This window comes from Diabrotica undecimpunctata, chromosome 7 (genome assembly GCF_040954645.1).
Source record: "Diabrotica undecimpunctata isolate CICGRU chromosome 7, icDiaUnde3, whole genome shotgun sequence".
Taxonomy (NCBI): domain Eukaryota; kingdom Metazoa; phylum Arthropoda; class Insecta; order Coleoptera; family Chrysomelidae; genus Diabrotica; species Diabrotica undecimpunctata.
In genome coordinates, this window is record NC_092809.1 from 115,887,114 (window position 1) to 115,906,524 (window position 19,411).

Consider the following 19,411-nt stretch of genomic DNA (forward strand, 5'->3'; position numbering starts at 1 on the left):
ACTAACTTTTTTGTGCTACACATTACCTGTGTGAAAAAGTGTTCCACAGAGGAATCAATAGGCCTAACCAACACTGAATTAAGGCGCTTATGGACAGCAATAAGAACACCACCACCACGAGTCTTTGAACTAGTTTGAGGGTCCCTGTCATGTCTATACACATTAAAGTCACTCAATCCTAATTCAGCATCTAAGATTCTAGGTGTAAGCCATGTTTCAATAATAATAATAACATTATAACTAGAGAGACTCACAGCATGTCTGAAATTCTGAAGTTTAGTGCACATATCGCCAACATTCTAAAAATATAAGCTCAATGATCGTTTTTTGAATTGTTGACTACCCCATTAAAGTACTTGATCCTCAAGCTATTTAGCTGGCTCGGAAAGATCCCTTGCCGGTTTTTAAAGAATTGGTTTTAATAACTTCAAATTGATGCAAAATCTTTAGCAGATGTATATAAAATGATATTAGAGCCAATATTCAAGACAACGAATAAAGTAATTATACATTTAACGCTATTTACAACAAAAGGTAAATAATAATATTACACACTATATTCCTTTATAATTTTTATTTATTACCACATTTCAGAAATCAATAAGTCTAAGGCCTTATTGTACATTTTTTATTACAAATTTATTATCTTTATGAGCGTTACAATTATTGGTGGATTTGATTCCCATTGTTTCTTCGTCAACGTAAAGACAGTGATTATCACAAAATGCGGAAAAGATATAACCGCTTGTCATATTGATGAAAAAATAATTATTTTTGGATAAATTTGGTTGTCTTTCATATAGTACTACATCTGTGCCGTCATCACATTTACGTGAATGACTCAAAATTAATCTAAAAAAAGTTTATAAATATAAAATATGTGTACAAAATAAAAATACAGTTATTAATCGGAAAGTAAAGTAACTCATTAAATAAAATTTAATAGAAACGAGAAGCATATAAAGGACACCAACGTAAATAAGGATAGACTGTAGATTTTAACGGAGTCGATTCGTCTCTTGAACCTTTTCACACTGCGACCTGTAACATCTTTTATGCATACGCTAGATACATATTTAGTTTAACAGATCTAGGCTTCTAAAAAAGCCTATTGCTTGTTGCTATTCTTCTTATTGCGCTTACTCTTTCTTTTGAAGTTAGTGCTTTCAACATTTCTGGAGTCTTCCTACTGATACTCGGTATTCGGTATTCGGAACAATTAATATCTTCTAACTTTCAACACATGGTCCAAGTATTATATTTTGCTCTCTTTAAATAGATTAGCAATTCTCCTTGTACATAGGTGCGCTGAAGTATCCAATCGTTGGTATTTTAGGCAAAAGTCGCCTCTATACAAAGGTCCGCCAATGGAGAATAGGTCAATCGTGACCTACTCTGATAGTCAAGTAGTTCTAAAAGACCACAGTTATATGTAGGTAGATTCAAAACTTATGTGCGACCATTTGAATATCGTCTTTTAAATTTAAAGTTGAAATAAATGGACACTATCCCAGGTTCTAGGACAGAAAGGCTATGTAGGTTTTAAAAATGCTGATTAACTGGTCCTAAAAGGCGCTTGTTTTTTTTTTTATTTAATAATCACTAGTAAGATGTCTAAGAACATTAAAATATGATTAAGCAATATGATCAATAAGCAACTTTTTCTATAATTTAATTATTACTAAAAACGTAAGACTAAGGCCAATCTTAGTAGTATCATTTAAATAATATCTTATATAATTACTTGCAATACCCACTGCTTTTTAATTAACTAACGTAAAGTGTTTCGTCCCTTTTGAGTCTTCTAGCCAGATCCGTATTGACAATTAGCTGGATAGCCTTACCATTGACGTGTTAAAGAAGTAATTCTTCGTGACAATTAGCAAAATTTTCAATGGACTTGTAAACAGTATCCACTTCTACGTCCGTATGAATGTCACTGTTCCTATAGTACCAAGAAGCGTTGACAATGCTCCTTAGCATTTTATTTTAAAAACGCTGGATGATGTCTAAATTACTCTTACTAGCACAACCACACAACCCCCCGTTAGATGGATGCCATTGTCTATATAGGTTTAAGAAACTAGTTTAGACGAAAGTATTTTGTTGTAGATTGACAGGGTGAATTGTCTTCCCAATAACCAATACATTTTTTGTACCTAAGCTGTTCTTTTTTTGGACAGTACAGCGTAGTCTAGCGTCCAATGTAATACCCAAATATTTTGCCATATCGGCATATGGTCATCATTATCATCATCATCAGCCGTTTTGAGTCCATTGCTGGATATAAACCTCACGTAAATAATTCCAATTCATTCTATCTTGAGCACCCTGAATCCAGTTGTACTGAATGCTCTTGAAGTCATCTGACCACCTGGTTGGAGGAAGTCCTCGATTACAATAAGCATCGTGTCTAGGTCTCCATTCCAGAATTTTCTTCGTCCACCTTCCATCTTTTAATCTAACAACATGCCCCGCTCAGTTCCATTTTAATGTTGTAATCCTTTAAACTGCGTCAGTAACACCAGTTTTTCTCCTAATTATTGTATTTGATACTCTGTCTCTGAGGGATATATTCATCATTGACCTCTCCATCGCTCTCTGTGCCACTTGTATGGTGTATTATATTGATTACTTTTCTGGTAAGGGTCAATGTTTCTGCTCCATACGTTAGATTAGAACTGGGAGTACACATTGATCAAAGACCTTCCTTTTCTTATTGATGCTCTTTCCTTGCGCCGCGTCGAGAAAGACAGCGGATCAAACTTGCTTATCTTCTAGTTACCTCTCTATATCCGTTGTTCTATGAACTTAATTAGTTGAATGACTTTCTTGAAGCCCAAATTGATGTGATTGAATTGGAGTCTTAGTATATGTGAGAGGTTTCAGCCTTTTAGGCGATAGTTTCCCGTATAGCTTAGAAATTACAGGTAGTAAGGAAATCGGCCTGTACGAATAAACTGTATTTGGTTGCTTTCCAGATGTAAGGGTCATTATGAGCTCTGCTAGTTTTCAAATCTTCAGAATATATCTTAGTCTGAACTTACAGATATGTCAGCTATACTAAGGCTTCTATACGGAGTTGTTTTAAAAATTTCCCGAGTAATTAGATCAAACCCAGAAGCTTTCCTAAAAAGGATGTTTGGTTTAATTTCATTGGACACTTCTTCTAAGGTGACCGATTTAATTTCACCTGGTTCCAGTGTGAAGTCATCCCACTAAAGTGTGTTATCACTTTCATTTGGCATACATGCTTCCTCGAGATATTTAGCAAATTTATTAGCCTTCTCCAAATTTCTTTTTGTCCTGCTTTGATCTATATTTTTTAATAGAGCATTTTGCAAGATCGGTCGTTTTAATTTCTTAGTGGCTCTCAAGTGAGAATATTTAGTTGTGCTATTATTTGTTACTTCTCTTCAATAGTTACTAATTGATTTATTTTTATATTTTCTAATTTTTCTTTTAAACTTTTGAGTAGCATTATTTAGTTTAATTTTATTAGAAGGAGCTCTAGGGCACAGCCAGATCCTTCTGAGTTGTTTTTTCACAATAAGTTTTCCATATTCTAAAGGGTAATTATTACCTTTTACTCTATGGATTAGTTCAGGTGAGTTATTCCACGCATCTTGCTTAATTTGTTCAACAAACGATTTCGTTTCTTCATTAAATTTATGTTTAGTTTTTAATGAGACTTTCAAATTGATTGATTTTCTAAGTAAAGCTGAAAACTCCGCCAATCTGTCAATCAGGTAGTTAGTTTAGATTCATTAGATTAGCAGTAATTCAATAGCAGTATTACTCACTGGTAGAAGAATGGAAGAATTATTAGAAATATTTCTAGTTATAAAGAAATCAATCAGGTCTGAAATTGTATTGTGATCAGTAAGCCAATATGTCGGTTTATCTGTTGAAAGTATTTTGCGGTTTTATTGCTTAACTGCCTGCAATTAACCTAGAACACCAAGGGATCTGAAAAGATGTTTGTGTGTCGTTAATTTACCCAGAGCCAAGCTTTTGTGTTGCGAACACACACAAAATATCAACTATTGATGAGTGAGTAGAAGATGTCTTTGTAATGGTGGAAATTGCATCAGGTCAACGATAGGGTAAAGAATTGATTAAGGTACATTTACCCATTTTAAAGCTATTTTACTAACCCAAAATCGAATGACTTTCAGGGTGATAGTGGGGTTGCTGATCAAATACTGTAGGTTTAGTAAGCATTTTAAGTCGTACGGGCTTGACGGAAGATAATACTTTTCGGTTCTGTCTAGAAGAAGAGGACACCGATCTCTCTTTTGTCAGTGTCATTGCCTCACCAGACTATGGTTGCTGTTCCCAGAGCTCGGAGAGCATTAGTCTATATAAAACGACCCCGTTAAAGGTTGTGAAAGCTCTTTGAAAGGATTAGGCTAGATGATGAGCTAAAAGGGAAGCGTAAAGATCACAGTGTGTTATATCGAGAACCGACCTACTTTGTAATTTGTAATCTGTAGCTTCTTCTCAGGTTTCAAACTTCTCTTAAATGTTGTGTTTTCCATTAACACAAAAATGAAATCTAATTAGTACTAAATACACGAAAATGTGTCTTTTGTCATATTTGACAGTCTAATTACTATTAATTTCTATTAAAAATTTGTTCAAAATAAGTATCTTATTTTGAAAATAAAATAAATGCACTTTTCTTCACATTAGTTTTTTTAACAATATCTTCCATTTTTCACGGTTTCCTTTATGTTGTAAGTTTTTGCTGCTTTTGTAATAATTTCCTTGTTTCGAAAGGGACACATATGACCTATTATGAATGACAAAAGAAAGAGAACAATTCGCTAATATTGTAATAAACCTTGGGATGGAAGAAAAATAAATATTGCGTTTATACACTTATGGACAAAAATATCGAATAATTTGGAATTTTTAAATTTTTGTTTTTTCAAAATAAGTTCTGATCAATCAAGTCATTTATTGTAAAATATAATTATTTATTAGTAATATTTAATAAAGTTTAATAAACAATTTTTAATTTTTATGAGCAGAAAATTGTAAAAAAAATAAATGTTTGATATTAGGTAAATAAGGTTATTTTACTCTAAACTTAAATGATAATTTAAATTGCTTAAACAAGTCGTTTTAACTGAAAGAAGTGCATGATTAGTAACGAGTATTCCCCCCTCTAGCTCTTATTACTGCTTGCATCTTTCTCAGCATACATGCAAGTAAATTTTGGACCTATCTTTTCGAAACTGCATTCCATTGATCCTGTGCATTGTGCCGAAACAGATCTATCGTATTTGGAACGAGATTTCTTTGTCGTATGCTGCTTTTTAAGTGATACCGTGTATTGGATTTAAATCCGGGCTAGACGGTGGCCAATCCAATCTTCGAATTTGGACCTCATCAAGATAATTACTCACTATGGCAGTCGCATCTGGTCAAGCATTATCGTGCATTAATGTGAATCTTTCATATCCAATGTAACCAACATATGACAAAACATAATCTTCCAGGACGTTTTAAAGATAAGAATTACTAGTCATCCGTCCAATCACTTCCACAAGTGCGGTACGTACCTCCCAACTAATACCTTCCCAAAGAAATATGCCATTAACCCCAAAACTAACGGTCTGGGCGAGACTGCAGCTGGCGAATCGTTTTCCAACTCTTCTGTAGACGTAGTTCTGACCATCTGGCTTCCATAATAGGATTCTAGTCTCATCAGTGAAAAGAACGTTTTTCCAGTTGTCGATATTCCACTAAATATGTGTTCTTGCAAATTCCAAACGACGGGCTTTATGATTTTGGAGAAGACGTGGAAATTAGGCGAGGCGTCTGGGCTTTAAGTTTGCTTATTTTGATCTTCGTCTAATTGTTTGTAAACTCTCATTAACTTGTCTAACATTTATTAGCTCATTTCTGAGGTGCATCGATGTCAATGAACGATTTCGTGTAGAATTAAGAACCAAAAAACGGTGATCAATTGCGGTTGTGCACCTTGGGCGTCCTTGACCAGGTCTTCGTACAAAATTTCCTGTTTCGCGGTACCTTTTTAGAGTATTCAAAACTATCCTTCATATCCTTCCTCGTACAAAATTACAATATATGCTACTTGGACCTTATCGCAGTGTCGAATTGATGGCATACTTGTTTTAAACTTGGTTTAATTAAAACAATATGTAATTAAACTTAAATTAAACTAAAAATAACCGAATTAGTATGATTTTTGCTTTGCGTGAAGAATTTTTATGATAAAATGTACGAATGACACTAACCACTGAATAAACGTCAAAATAAACATCAAAATATTTTAAACCAGTTGAGTACATCAGCCTACTATATAAGTACCATCAATAATCTAAAATTATTTTGAAATAATAGTGACTACAAAAAAAATTGGAAAATTCCAAAATATTCGACATTTTTGTCCATGAGTATATAATTATATTACTTACTTTGAATTACTAGTCGTTTCGGCTATATATATTTTTTGGCTGCGTAAGTAACCTGATTCAGTCAATATCCATGTATTAATAGCTATACTTTTCTTTGCGTATAATTTCGTGGAACCGTATAGTTTAAGGTTAAGGCTATCAGCACCGACCAGATTTCCCGTCTTCTTGGATATAATTTGAACTTTTTGTCCATAACTGGGATCTGAAAATAAATGAACCATCACGATAATACATCTTTATATATATAAAAATCGTGGCTTAGAGACAAAGAAATGAAAGATATGCCCAAGCTTTTATGTCCCAGAGAAGAAAGTTTGGCGGTGGTGGTGTTATGGTTTGGGCTGGAATCTCATTTAAAGCTCGAACTGAACTTATTGTCATCAATAGCCTGAATTTTCACCTGTATATAGAGGATATTTGGTAGAAGCAGTAGTTTTATTTGGTTCATTTATTGGGGACAATTTCGCCTTTCTGGACAATAATGCACGGTCGCATACTGCAAGAATCGTAACAAATTACTTGGGGGAAGTAAGCATTAATACTCTAGAATGACCAGCCTGCAGCCCTGATCTGAGTATTATCGAAAATATTTGGGATGAACTTCATCGTAGGGTTAGAAGTCCACCAGGCCAGCCAGAAAGTCTTGCAGAATTTCAAAATATGCTTCGTGAAGAATACGAACTTATTCCCAACGTTTTTATTCAAAATTTGTTCATTTTCCTTCCAAATCGTATGCAAACGATTATGTTGACGTTTTAGGGCATAATACTTGATATTAGACAATTTTGTTTAAGTCCAATTGTAATTTTTATTGTTTGTAATTCGTTTCGCAGTAGTCTTCTGTAGGTCATCATGCAGGGTAGAGTCGATGGCAAAAAGGGAATAGGTAGAAAGAGGAAGTCATGGCTGCGAAATATTCGAGACTGGACAAACATGACTGTAGACGAATTATTCCACGTTGCAAAAGACAGAGAAGCTTTTAAAAATGTGGTCGCCAACCTCCGTTAATAGGGACGGCATAAGAAGAAGAAGAATTCGTTTCAATATTACACCATTTTCTTTTGTAGCCGTCCCATTAAATAAATTATGCTAAGGAATCAAGCACTAATGGCCATTTTTGTTTTACAAATAAAATATGTTGAGTATACAATATGAAACAGTGCATAAAACTTTCAAAGACTTTTTATTTTCGGAAATTTAAAGGCTGGCCACTTTTTTTGCCGGTCAGTGTATCATTAAATTAAAAGAAAATTAAAGGCGCATTATGTCAATTTTGAAAAACGGGCACCTTATACTCTAGAGCCGAGACTGACTGAAAAGATGGCATTTAAACAATAAAAGACATACTAATTCGCAACGATACTGAATTTCTTTACGTCTTTATGGATTTGATTAAAACAAAAGTTAGAAATGTCACAAAAAACACAAAAACCAATGTGAGAAGACGTAGATCAATATTATTTGATAGATAAATATTATATACTAATAATATAGAATTAATACATTCTACACTGAACAATTATGAAAATTATCCTTACCTATAAGACCTGCCAATGCAATAACAAATATGATGTAAACAGTGAAAGCCATTATGAAAAGAATAACTTTCTTACAAAGTGGAGCTTATATTTATAATACTCCCTGTTTGTTTGTTCTGTTTAAGTGTTTATGAAAAACTTAATGAAGATGTCAAAAATTAACTGATTACGCAGTTAAAAAGTTGTTTATGTCACTAATAAGCAAATTAAAAAGGGAGACTTTTTAATCATTAGATAACTAAAATAATATGTAATTGCTCTTAACAAGTTCTAGCGCTTATTTGCTATTTATCGGCTTTCTTTGTACTACTACTACTAAGGATTTCCACAGTTTTCACTGTCTTCCTTCACTCAACCGTTTTCTCCAATTTTCCCTGTCATTCCAGTCTCCATCTCGCAGGGTTCTTTTCTCCATAGCCTCGTCGATTTCATCTCTGAATGACCTTCGGGGTCTTCCTCTCTTTCTTCTTCCAATCGGGCTCCATTCTGTGATTTTGTTTATCCAGCGTCCTCTGTCCGCTCTTCTGACGTGGCCGTACCAGGATAGTCTCTTCTCCTCTATATAGTCGATTATGTCTGATTGCACTCCCATTCTCCGCTTAATCTCTGCGTTTTCAATTCTGTCTCTTTTTGTAAGTCTACAGCTTCTCCTCAGGAACTCCATTTCTACTGCTCTTATTCTACCTCTATTTCTCTTGTTTATTGTCCAGTTTTCGGACCCATATGTCAGGATACTTCTTGTCAGGGTATTATATATTCTCTTTTTTGTCTTTATCGTAATGTTCTTATCCCACAACACTGAGTTTAGTTGTCTTATACAGTTTCTTGTTTGTCTCAGTCTGTTGTTTATATCTTCTTCTGTTGTTCCCTGGTTCGATATTATGGTTCCTAAATACTTGAATTTATCTGTTCCATTTTATTTGTCTTCCCTCGTCTATCTCTAGGTTTCTCATATTCTTGTTTTCTGTTGTTAGGTATTCGGTTTTCTCTAAGTTTATTTCCATTCCGTTGTTTTTATATTCTTCTTCTAGTTTTCTGAGCATAAAGCTGAGATCTTCTTCATCTTGTGCGATGACTACTTGATCGTCGGCAAAACTTAAGGTGTATAGGTATTCGTCTCTTACTGGTATGCCCATTCCTTTGCACTTTCTCCTCCATGGTTTGAGTGTCTTTTCCAAGAATATTTTAAACAGAGTAGGGGACATAGCACAGCCTTGTAGAAGTCCTTTTGTCGTCTTAAATGGATTGTAGGCTTTATTTCCACATTTAATAGCTACTTTGTTTTCTTTGTATAGTGCTTTAACTGCTTTTATTATTGTTTGTCGGATTCCGAGATCATTCATTGCTTCCCATAATTTGACTCTAGGTATTGAGTCATATGCTTTCTTTAGATCAACAAAGGCCAGATGGACCGGTCTACCTTTTGCCATTTTCTTCTCTATCAGTTGTTCTAATGTGTACGTATGATCTAGGCATGATTTTCCTACTGTGAACCCTGCTTGGTCTTCTCCAATTTTTCCTATTATTTCAGTTTCTAGTTTTTCCTTAATAATTTTCCCGTAAAGTCTACCTACCGACGATATTGTACTAATTCCTCTATAGTTTTAACATTTTTTTCTGTTTCCTTTCTTATGTATGGATGTGATGTATGCTTGTGTTCATTCCGCAGGTATTTCTTCTCCATTTAGTCCTCTTTCGAACATTCTATGTAGCATGCGGAATAACTTTTCCGTTCCGTTTTTAATTAGTTCGTTTGGTATTCCTCCGGGTCCTTTGGCTTTTTTGTTCTTCAATGTCTTGATTGCTCTCTTAACTTCTGCCAGGCTTATTTCTATCTGGTCGTATGCCCCATTTCCTGCATGTTCTATATTCTCTTCCTGAAATTGGGGACGGTTTTCTGTAAGTAGTTCTACGTAGTATTCTTGCCACTCGTTTTCACTAATTTTGCCGATCTGGGTTTTCTCTGTCTTATTTCGTTGAAGTGCTTTTAATATTCGCCATGATTCTGAATTTCTCGTTCCTCCGATATGTCGTTCTATCTGTGTGCATGCTTGTTCCCATCGTTCGTTCTTTTCATTTGTTACTCTTTTCTTTACCTCTCTGTTTTTCGCTCTATATAGGTCTAAGTCTTCCTGTTTTTTGGTGTTTAGGTATTTTATGTGTAGTTTTTTTCTTTTCTTTTATGCATTTCAATGTGTCTTCCCTTATTTCTTTGTTTATTCACTTTATCTCTTCCTGGACCTTCCAACTACTTTAATATTTTTTTATTAGTGTCCACGCTTGCCTTTGATTTATAAAATTTGACCTACCTTCTTTTTCTTATGCCATAAACTTGCAGGCATTTCAAATGCTATCTTAATTAACTATTAAGATTTTTTCGGAATAATGTATCCAGAAAGTAGAATAGTGGATCCAGAATCTTCGATATCGCACCAGTTTCGTATGTTAGTAAGCCAGTAATTTATGTATAAAGTAATTTTCATCCTAAACCTCTTCTACCCTCAATACTGCCCGTGAGTATGAGTCTTAAGAAGGAGTACCTTGATCCACTTAAGATGTGTCCCATAAAAAATCTTGCACTGCTTTTCCACACTCAACAATTCTCGGCCTACTCCTGACCGATCAACATTTTAAGTAGTCTTCTTTCAATCCATATTTCGCATGCTTCGATTCTATTGTAGCCTCTATAAATATCAGACATTGTGGCAAAATTGTCAAATTCTTGCTTTTGTATTTTTGTTCTTTTATCTTCGAATCAAATGTGTTAAAATGAACTGTTAAGGCGTAATAAATCTCCAATAAATAAATCTTCAGCATTCTGATAGCTCACGATAGGTATGTACAACAGATCCAACAAAACTTTTAACTCTTCATCTCTTAATTTTTTTTAAGATTCTCTATATTTTATTTTCTCTTACTACCGTCTTCGGTGAAAGTGTCACAATCTAAAATCATTAGCATTACCATTTAAAAAAAAATTTAGCGAACTACAGAAATATAAAGTTCTATAAGGTGCACTACAGAATCTAGTAGATTTGTTGATAGTTAATTCGGAAATTATCCGAGAAAAGATTGTTACATCATCATCTGCTAGCAAGGTATACGGATTAACAAAAATAAACTATTCACTCAACAGAACCCAAAAAAATAAAAATTGTCTTAAAAATAGAGAATACCAGATGAAAGAGAAGCTGAAATATTAAGGAATAAAAAAGAAGAAGAAGTGGATTATGGATGCGAAACCCTCGTTCTAAGTGACTCGACCATCTGCTGTGGATTTTGGCCTGCTCACAAAGAAGTCGCCACTTCTGTCGATTACTGGCAATTTCCCTCCATTTTCTGACCCTTAGAATCTGTAGTTCTTCTTCCACGTCATCAATTCATCTCCTTCGTGGTTCTCCTCTACTTCTTGTGCCCTCTAATTTTGAAAATGTTAATCTCTACGTGTATTCGTAATATGAAATTCTAGAAATGTGTCCAGCCCATCTAAGTCTCTGCACTTTTACGAATTTCACAATATCTGGATCGATGTATAACTGATATAGTTCATAGTTGTATCTTCGACTCCATAGCCCATGAAAATTTTCATTTACGGTCCCAAAAATATTTCTAAGAATTTTTCTCTTAAAAGTACCAAGAAGTTTTTCATCATATTGAGATAAAGTCCACGTTTCAGCCCCATATATCAAAACCGGTCTTATTATATATATATATATATATATATATATATATATATATATATATATATATATATATATATATATATATATATATTAAGCTTTACTGACCGTGAACAGTTCTCTTTGTTATTGCTATGCATGTTTTTATTTCGTCGCTTGTCGTGTTTGTTACGTTTACTAGCGATCCAATCAACGACATATTATTTCCTGTGAGTGGTCCCATTCCTTATTTAGGCTGCATCCAAGGTATGTAATTTTGTCAAGGGTTTATTATTAGCTGTGAATTGGTAATGTATTACGTCGTTTTTACTTACTACAAGAATTTTAATCTTCTTACAGTTTAATTTCATGCCGTATCTGTCACAGGCTTCAACTACACGGTCTATTCATTTTTGCAGATCCTCCGTATTATCAGCAATCAAAACCGTATCGTCTGCATATCTTAAATTGTTTATGATTTCACCATTGAATTTTAAACCTTCTCTTAAACCATTAATGGCTTCCCTGAACAGCATTTCAGAGTAAGTATTGAACAACGTCGGTGATAAAATGCAGCCCTGACGTACTGCCCGTTTTATCGTGAATTCTTGTGATGTTTTGTTGTCTACTCGTACAGTTGCCCTTTGCTGTAAGTATAAATTTTTAATTCGGCATAAATCTTTATCATTAATACTAGATTCTTTCAGTATCTGAAATAATTTTTAATGTTGCACCTTGTCAAATGCTTTTTCAAAGTCTATGAAGTATGCGGAGACTTCGCAATTTACGTCTTGAGCTCTTTGTATCAATAGGTACTTGTATGGAATATATTGCTTCTTGTAATCTCAATTTCCTACAGGAAACTCTGCAGTTTCATAGATTTTCTTCAGTAGACTCGTTAGGAGTTTGAGTTAGTTGTTTTCAAATAGTTTCAATATTTCAGCTTGTCTGTTATTAGCTCCAGGTGCTTTGTTGGTTTTTAGTCTTTTTATTGCATATGTTACTTCACTGAGCGTTATTTCTGGTCCTGAACATCCAGAAACACTGACTTCTGTCTCTTGCTCTTCCTTGAATAATTCTTCCATGTATTGCCTCCATCTCTCAAATATTCTCTTATTTTCGTAGAGCAGATTGTTGTGCTTGTCTAGTATTAAGTTGTGACTTCGTGATCCGTTTCCTCCCGTGTTTGATCTTTTTATGTAGGTTAAAAGTGTCATGCTTCTGTTTTAGGGATTCTATTTCTATGCATTGATCTTGTAGCCATGATTCTTTTGCTTCTTTAATTATTTTCTTAATGATTTTGTTTATTTCTTTGTACCTTTCTTCATTCTTATTTCTGTGTTTTCTTCGTTCTTCCATTAGCTCTAATATTTCTTGTCTCATCCAGGGCTGTTTCTTTATATTATTTTCTGGTTTTAGTTTATTTTCTACTACTTCTTCTCATGGTGCTGTCTCCTTTCGAAGGTTGGCGATCCAAATGGCAATTGTAGTTTTGGAAGCTACTGCGCAAATGATTTCTGAGGATGAGCGGTCGAACCATCTCCTCAGGTTTTTTAGCCACGAGTTCTGGCGTCTTTCTACTGATCTTTTGCCCTGTACTTTTTCTTCCAGTATAACTTGAAGTAATTTATATCTTTCGCCTCTCAATACATGATCCAAATATTGCATTTTTACCTCTACTATCTACCACTGAATTACAGATATTTTTGATTCTATTCCACATATCATCCACACTTATGTTTTCTTGATTAATATCTGAGATTACCATGCTGTTTATTTTGTTGTTGTTTATTGAGCTGTTTTTGTGCTTTTCTTTTATGGACTTTTTTCATGTGGAGTTTGAAACTTCCTAGAAAAAAATTATGGTCTGATGGAACATCTGCTCCCGGATATGTTTTTGCGGATTTTACGAAATTCTAAAATCGTTTGTTAATAATGATGTAGTCAATATGGTTTCTAATAATTTTTTTTTGGACAGTCAGCTGGAGATTTCTAGTCTTTGAGGTGGTAATTTGAAGAAGGTGTTCATTATTGCACTATCCGTTTCCTGGCAGAACTGAACGGGGCGATCTCGTCTATCATTTCACGTTCATAGTCGAAAGTGTCCCACAGTATTGCCAACACCGTCTTTGCTTACTTTGGCGTTGAAATCTCCTAGCAGGATATTCACTTCTTGTTTTTTGGAATGTTTTAGGGATTCTTTCAATTGTTAATAGAATATTTCTATTTCTTGCTCTGAGCTTTCCGAAGTTGGAATATGTGCTTTAATAATGTTCACGTTAACTGGTTTAGCATTAATTTTGAGTACTGCAACACTATCTGACTCATGTTTACCAAAGAATATAACAAGATCCTTAGCAACACGGCGCTGACGATTCATAAATATATAGAAGATGCAACTAAAAGTCGACTGCGCCCAAGAAAATGCTCCAATACAAACAGCGGAATCAGCCGCAGTGGAGAAATACGAAAAAGGATAACGCAGGCAAACAAAGCTTATTTTGCCCTCTCCCATATATTTTGGTCTAAAAGTGTCCACCGAAATACAAAGATGAGAATCTATAAAACTTTAATTCGGCCAATAGCATGTTATGGCAGCGAAGCATGGGTCCTGAAAGAAACATCCAAAAACAAACTCGACACATTCGAAAGAAAAGTACTGAGGAGAATACTAGGACCTGTGAGGGAAAACGGAATCTTCAGAATTCGATATAACAACGAGCTCTATCAACTGTATAAGAAAACACCCCTGTCAGACTTCATTAGAATACAAAGATTGCAATGGGCCGGACATGTGATACGAATGGGAGAGGATAGGCTACCAAAACGAGCACTGAACGCCAGAATGCAGGGAAAGAGACCAGTTGAAAAGCCAAGAAAGCGCTGGGAAGACACAGTAAGCAGCGACGCACAAGCACTTTTAGGAGTCCGTGTATGGAGAAGAGCAGCCACAGACAGACAAGGGTGGAGGCAAAAAATAAAGGAGGCCAAGGCTCATTTTGGGCTGTAGTGCCGTAGAAGAAGAATCAGCCGCAGCCACAGGGTTCAACATGATCACTAAATGGATCCATGAATGTTCGGCAGCTCAACCAAATACAGCTATACCTTGCATCACACAGACACCTCCGGGATTTGACCTACCACGTAAGACCTTGTGGACACTTAATCGCATCAGAACTCAACATGGCCATCACCGTCTTGCAGCTGCGGCAAGGTCCAATCTATCAAGAACATAACGAACGAGTGCCACCAGCGAGCCTACGAGGGCAGTTCACAAGACTTCCTGTTTGCAACGATCGAGTCGATTAACTATATAAACAACCTCGACGTTTGCCTATAAACTGGGCATGATTTAAGTATTTTTATATCGAGTCAATTTTAACGTTTATTATAATATTTACTGTAATATTGTAGATGTGTCAAAATGTCATACGCTAAATAAAAAAGTAAAAAAATAGCAGGCAATAGCTGGTTTGTCTTTAGTTTCATCCGTGGAAGACAATGATGCCAGATAAAAATTATATGTTTTATCTCGCCAGGTATTAATGACGTATGGGCAAAGAACCATAGACTCAACTGTAAATAAATATAAACAGTGGTAAAAATACAAATATTTTTAAAGTGTAGTAGAGATCAAAAATCTACACAAAAGAAAACAAACACTGCATAGAAAACAGTATGGAAAATTAAATGTTTTATTAAGACATTTTTCTTAAATATTCAGGCTGTCAGCCACTTTTTTATCTTTGTTCAGTCATTTTTTTTTACTTTGTACAGGACTTGCTGTAACACAGAGGCAAGTCTATTTCTTTATTAAATAAAATCCTTATTGAAATTTATGTGTTTGGCTTTGATCTCCCTTGTGATCGTTCTTGCTACCATTATTTGTCTTAATGATTAGCCGAACTACCTCTTATAAGAGTTAGCCGGGATAGTGATCCTCATGATTTTCTTTACGGTGGAGAAGGGGGGATACTTCAACCAAAGTTAACCTACTCACGATCCTAAACCAAGAGTGGTTTTTAAACAATAAGGGATTTTACTACCTTATGTTCGTTTACTTTTAGTTAATTCTATTTAATACACTACAATAAAAGTGTCTACATAAATAATATGATCTTATACTTAATAAAACTTGCAGTTTTATCTCTAAGTAAAACCCCTTTATTAAAATCACTTTACTTAAACCTACATCCGCAATTATGAGCGACAAAACAAACATTAGATATTTTTAAAACCAACCTATATCGTTTGCGTCACACTTTTACCAAATATGACGTTATAGAACATACTTTTAAGTTTTTCTAAAATATGTTTATTGTAGCGGAAGATCTGTTTACAAGTCGCCAGAAATGGGCGTCAATACAAACCACATGGAAAGTAAAGATTTGTTTTGACTTTTTTCAGCAGGATCTTCCGTTATTACGTTCAATGTAGAGATTAGCGACAGACTTTCGAAGTTGCTTATGATGCAAAATTTTTTAAATAAAGCTTTTTTTACATCATTAAGGACGTCTGCCTTTTTTAACATTAAAGATCGTTGTCCTGATAAAATCTATAAATAAGACTTATTGCGTATGTGTAGATTTTAATACATATTACTATAATAGCAGCGCTTACAAGGTTAGTATTTACAATAGGTCAATATTATGTATATATATATATATATATATATATATATATATATATATATATATATATATATATATATATATATATATATATATATATATCAAATTGCATTAAAGTCATTCACAGTTTAGAGTCTAACTTATCAAAATTCAAAAGAAACATCATTGAATTAACTTCTGAATTCATTTTTAATAACTTTTCTAGTAAACAACAAGTTGTATATAATAGAACTTTTCACAAAACCAAATTAAGGAACACTAACAAATATAGGCTATTCAATCTTGAGCTGAACTTAAAACTAAAGACAAAGCCGGGCTGGATTAAGAACCTTTCCAGTGTAACTTTACCAGATGATATCTCTAGATTTTTGCCTTTGGGTCCTAAGTTCAGCATAGAACCTATTTTAGGGAAAGATATCCCTATCAAGGATATGTTGGCTGACGTTGAAACAATTATGCATTCTGTCACTGATGTGCATCAGAGGGACGTACTTATAGCTAGATCTACATACATAATTACTGATTATTTACATAAAAACAACAGAAAAAATAGCTTTAATTTTTTCAGAGCTATGTTACAAAAAACTCGTAAGTTTCTTAGTGAAAACACTAACATCATTGTCATGCCTTCAGACAAATGTAATGTAACTGTAGTTCTGGAAAAACAGAGATATTTAGATCTATGTCTTGAATTACCTAATTCTGATAACGTATATGAGAGATTGAACAGAGATCCAACTAACACTGTTCAAACCAAATGTAACAATCTCATTAAGGAATTATGTGGCGCAAAACAAATACATGAAGCTACAAAGAAAAAACTAACTAGCTATAAGGGTGTTATACCCAAATTTTACGCTTTACCTAAGATCCATAAACCACAGCTTGCGGTTCGTCCCATTGTTGCATGTATTGGTGCTCCCACTAATTTACTAGCATCTTTTTTAACAGAGATCTTAACCAATGCTTATGTTTCTAATGAATATTACATAAAAAATTCTTTTGATGTTTTTAACAACTTTAATAACTATCAGTTACCTGAAAACTATGTGATTGTCAGTCTGGATGTAGTTTCATTATTCACTAATGTACATCTAGATTTAGCAGCTTTAATAGGTATTGAAAAAAATTGGAATTTTGTTAGTTCTCATTGCAATATCAGCTTAGTATACTTCAAAAAACTTATCTCTTTTTTATTCAACAACACCTATTTCACATTCAACAATACTGTGTTCAGACAAACACAAGGAACCCCTATGGGAGGTACCATCTCTCCCATTTGGGCCTGTTATGTGATGGATCATTTACTAGATATGGTGATTCCAGAATTGTCCTTTCATATTCCCTTTGTAAAAAAGTATGTGGATGACTTAATCCTAGCTATTCCTAGCAATGGGTCCACAGAAATCTTGAATGTATTTAATAGTTATGACCCTCTATTACAGTATTCAGACTCTAGTTATTAGCCGATATATTTATGGAAGATTTTGAAACAAATATTATTTCTAAACAAAATTTCATAGTCATCCCATAATACAGTAGAGATATGTAAATGATGTATTCTCAATATGACCTCATGGATCAGAGTTGTTGGACACATTCCTGAATGATATAAACGATAAAGAAGAGACAATAACATTTACCATGGAAAAGGAATATAATAACACACTATCTTTCCTGGATGTTTTAATCTCTAAGAACGATACTGTATATGAGACTCAGGTGTATAGAAAACGAACACGTACCAAGGACCCAGATATTTAAATTTCAAATCAAATCACAATATTAATAATAAAAAGGGAATCATTAAATCCTTATACGATAGAGTCAAAATTGCTTGTCCTAAAGAAAATTCGTTCTTGGAGGAAAAATGTTTGTTAACATCTGTTTTATTAAAAAATGATTATCCGTTATCGTTTATAAATAAGTAATTTTCAACAATCCATCGAATAGAACAGAACAACTTAGAACGAGATCCTACAGCATACATAAGGAATAATACGAGGAAAATACATATACCATACAAATACAATACCATACATAAAAAGATTATCAGAAAAAAAAGGATAGGAAATAAATTCAACATTGCCAAACCTAACAATGAACAAGAAAGGACAAATAATTGTATTTATAAAGTACCTTATGAATTCGATCAGTTTTATTAAGGTGAAACATCAAGGCCATTAAATGTTAGAATAAGTGAACATCAATCTCATATTAAAAATAGAAAATTTGATAGATCTCAAATATGTAAACACGCATGGGATAATAAATATAGGATTCAATGGAATGATTCAAATAGAGTCCTAATAGAAACGGATAGTAAAAAGATAAAAATCAAATAAGCGGCTCTAATTATGCTAAATGCGACCAATTGTGTCGCAAATTCCTTTGCTTAAATACTTACCATGTCAGGATAGTATTATGAGGTTTTTTCCTGGTTTTTCCCTCATAATTTACTATGGAATCACTAACAGGAGAATTTTAGTGTCATCATGGCATGTGTTTGTCTTTTTAAAGACGAATTACAAGCTATGATTTTTTTCTGACGGATATTCTCAAGTTAAAGTTGATTTCATGTAATCGAATGAACTATCTTACAAGTAAAGTCGTCCCAGGAACGCAACTTAACAATATTGGCAATATCATTTTAAAGTCATCTACTTTAAAATGTATATTGTATGTCTAAATTGTCAATATAAATAGGTTAGATAAAATTAAATTGTTAGAAGAACTTTTCACCAAGTAAAAGAAACAAAATTTGTTTAATTTACTAATGTTTGTATTTTGAGAACGATTTCCGAAGTGGAAATTGAAACGTCAATAACCGTACTTTAACCTTTAAATCTGGCTTATTCCCATTTAAGTAGTAATTATTTTTAGATAAGTAAGGATGCTGTTAAATTACAAGGTAATGAAACTGCACAATGGTTTATTCAAAATGCCCATTTTTTTTTATTTTTTGCCGAATGAAAACTTTGTTGAGGTAAGTTAATCATTAAAATGTATTCATCGAATTATGCAAATGTTACAGATGTTCTTAATAACAAAAACATTTCAGTTACATTCAAATGTCTGAAAGTCTCAGAAAAAAGTGTGCGTAAATATAAAGTTGGGCCTAATAAAACCCTCAC

General features: G+C 33.7%; 2 protein-coding genes across 2 annotated transcripts; one reads left to right on the forward strand and one right to left on the reverse strand.

Moving 5' to 3' along the window:
- Positions 1 to 559: 559 nt before the first annotated feature.
- Positions 560 to 8,117, reverse strand: LOC140446941 (uncharacterized). The gene is made up of 3 exons (XM_072539538.1): positions 7,988 to 8,117; positions 6,450 to 6,651; positions 560 to 852 (listed from the first exon to the last, which is right to left on the reverse strand). The coding sequence occupies exons 1-3, from the start codon at positions 8,037 to 8,039 to the stop codon at positions 615 to 617; spliced, it is 492 nt and encodes a 163-aa protein (XP_072395639.1). The 5' UTR covers positions 8,040 to 8,117; the 3' UTR covers positions 560 to 614.
- A 6,579-nt stretch (positions 8,118 to 14,696) lies between these two features.
- On the forward strand, positions 14,697 to 17,743 carry LOC140446609 (uncharacterized). The gene is made up of 2 exons (XM_072539184.1): positions 14,697 to 14,790; positions 16,395 to 17,743. Exons 1-2 carry the CDS (start codon positions 14,697 to 14,699, stop codon positions 17,741 to 17,743), a joined length of 1,443 nt encoding a protein of 480 aa, XP_072395285.1.
- The last annotated feature ends 1,668 nt before the right edge of the window (positions 17,744 to 19,411 follow it).

Bases quoted from the DNA above. Each gene is read 5' to 3' on its own strand.
- LOC140446941 (XM_072539538.1), bottom strand. From the start codon at position 8,039: ATGGCTTTCACTGTTTACATCATATTTGTTATTGCATTGGCAGGTCTT. The intron at 6,652-7,987 runs GTAAGGATAATT...ATTTATTTTCAG, and splicing joins TGCATTGGCAGGTCTTATAG to ATCCCAGTTATGGACAAAAA. The intron at 853-6,449 runs GTAAGTAATATA...AACTTTTTTTAG, and splicing joins GAAACGACTAGTAATTCAAA to ATTAATTTTGAGTCATTCAC.
- LOC140446609 (XM_072539184.1), top strand. From the start codon at position 14,697: ATGATCACTAAATGGATCCATGAATGTTCGGCAGCTCAACCAAATACA. The intron at 14,791-16,394 runs GTAAGACCTTGT...ATTGCATTAAAG, and splicing joins TCCGGGATTTGACCTACCAC to TCATTCACAGTTTAGAGTCT.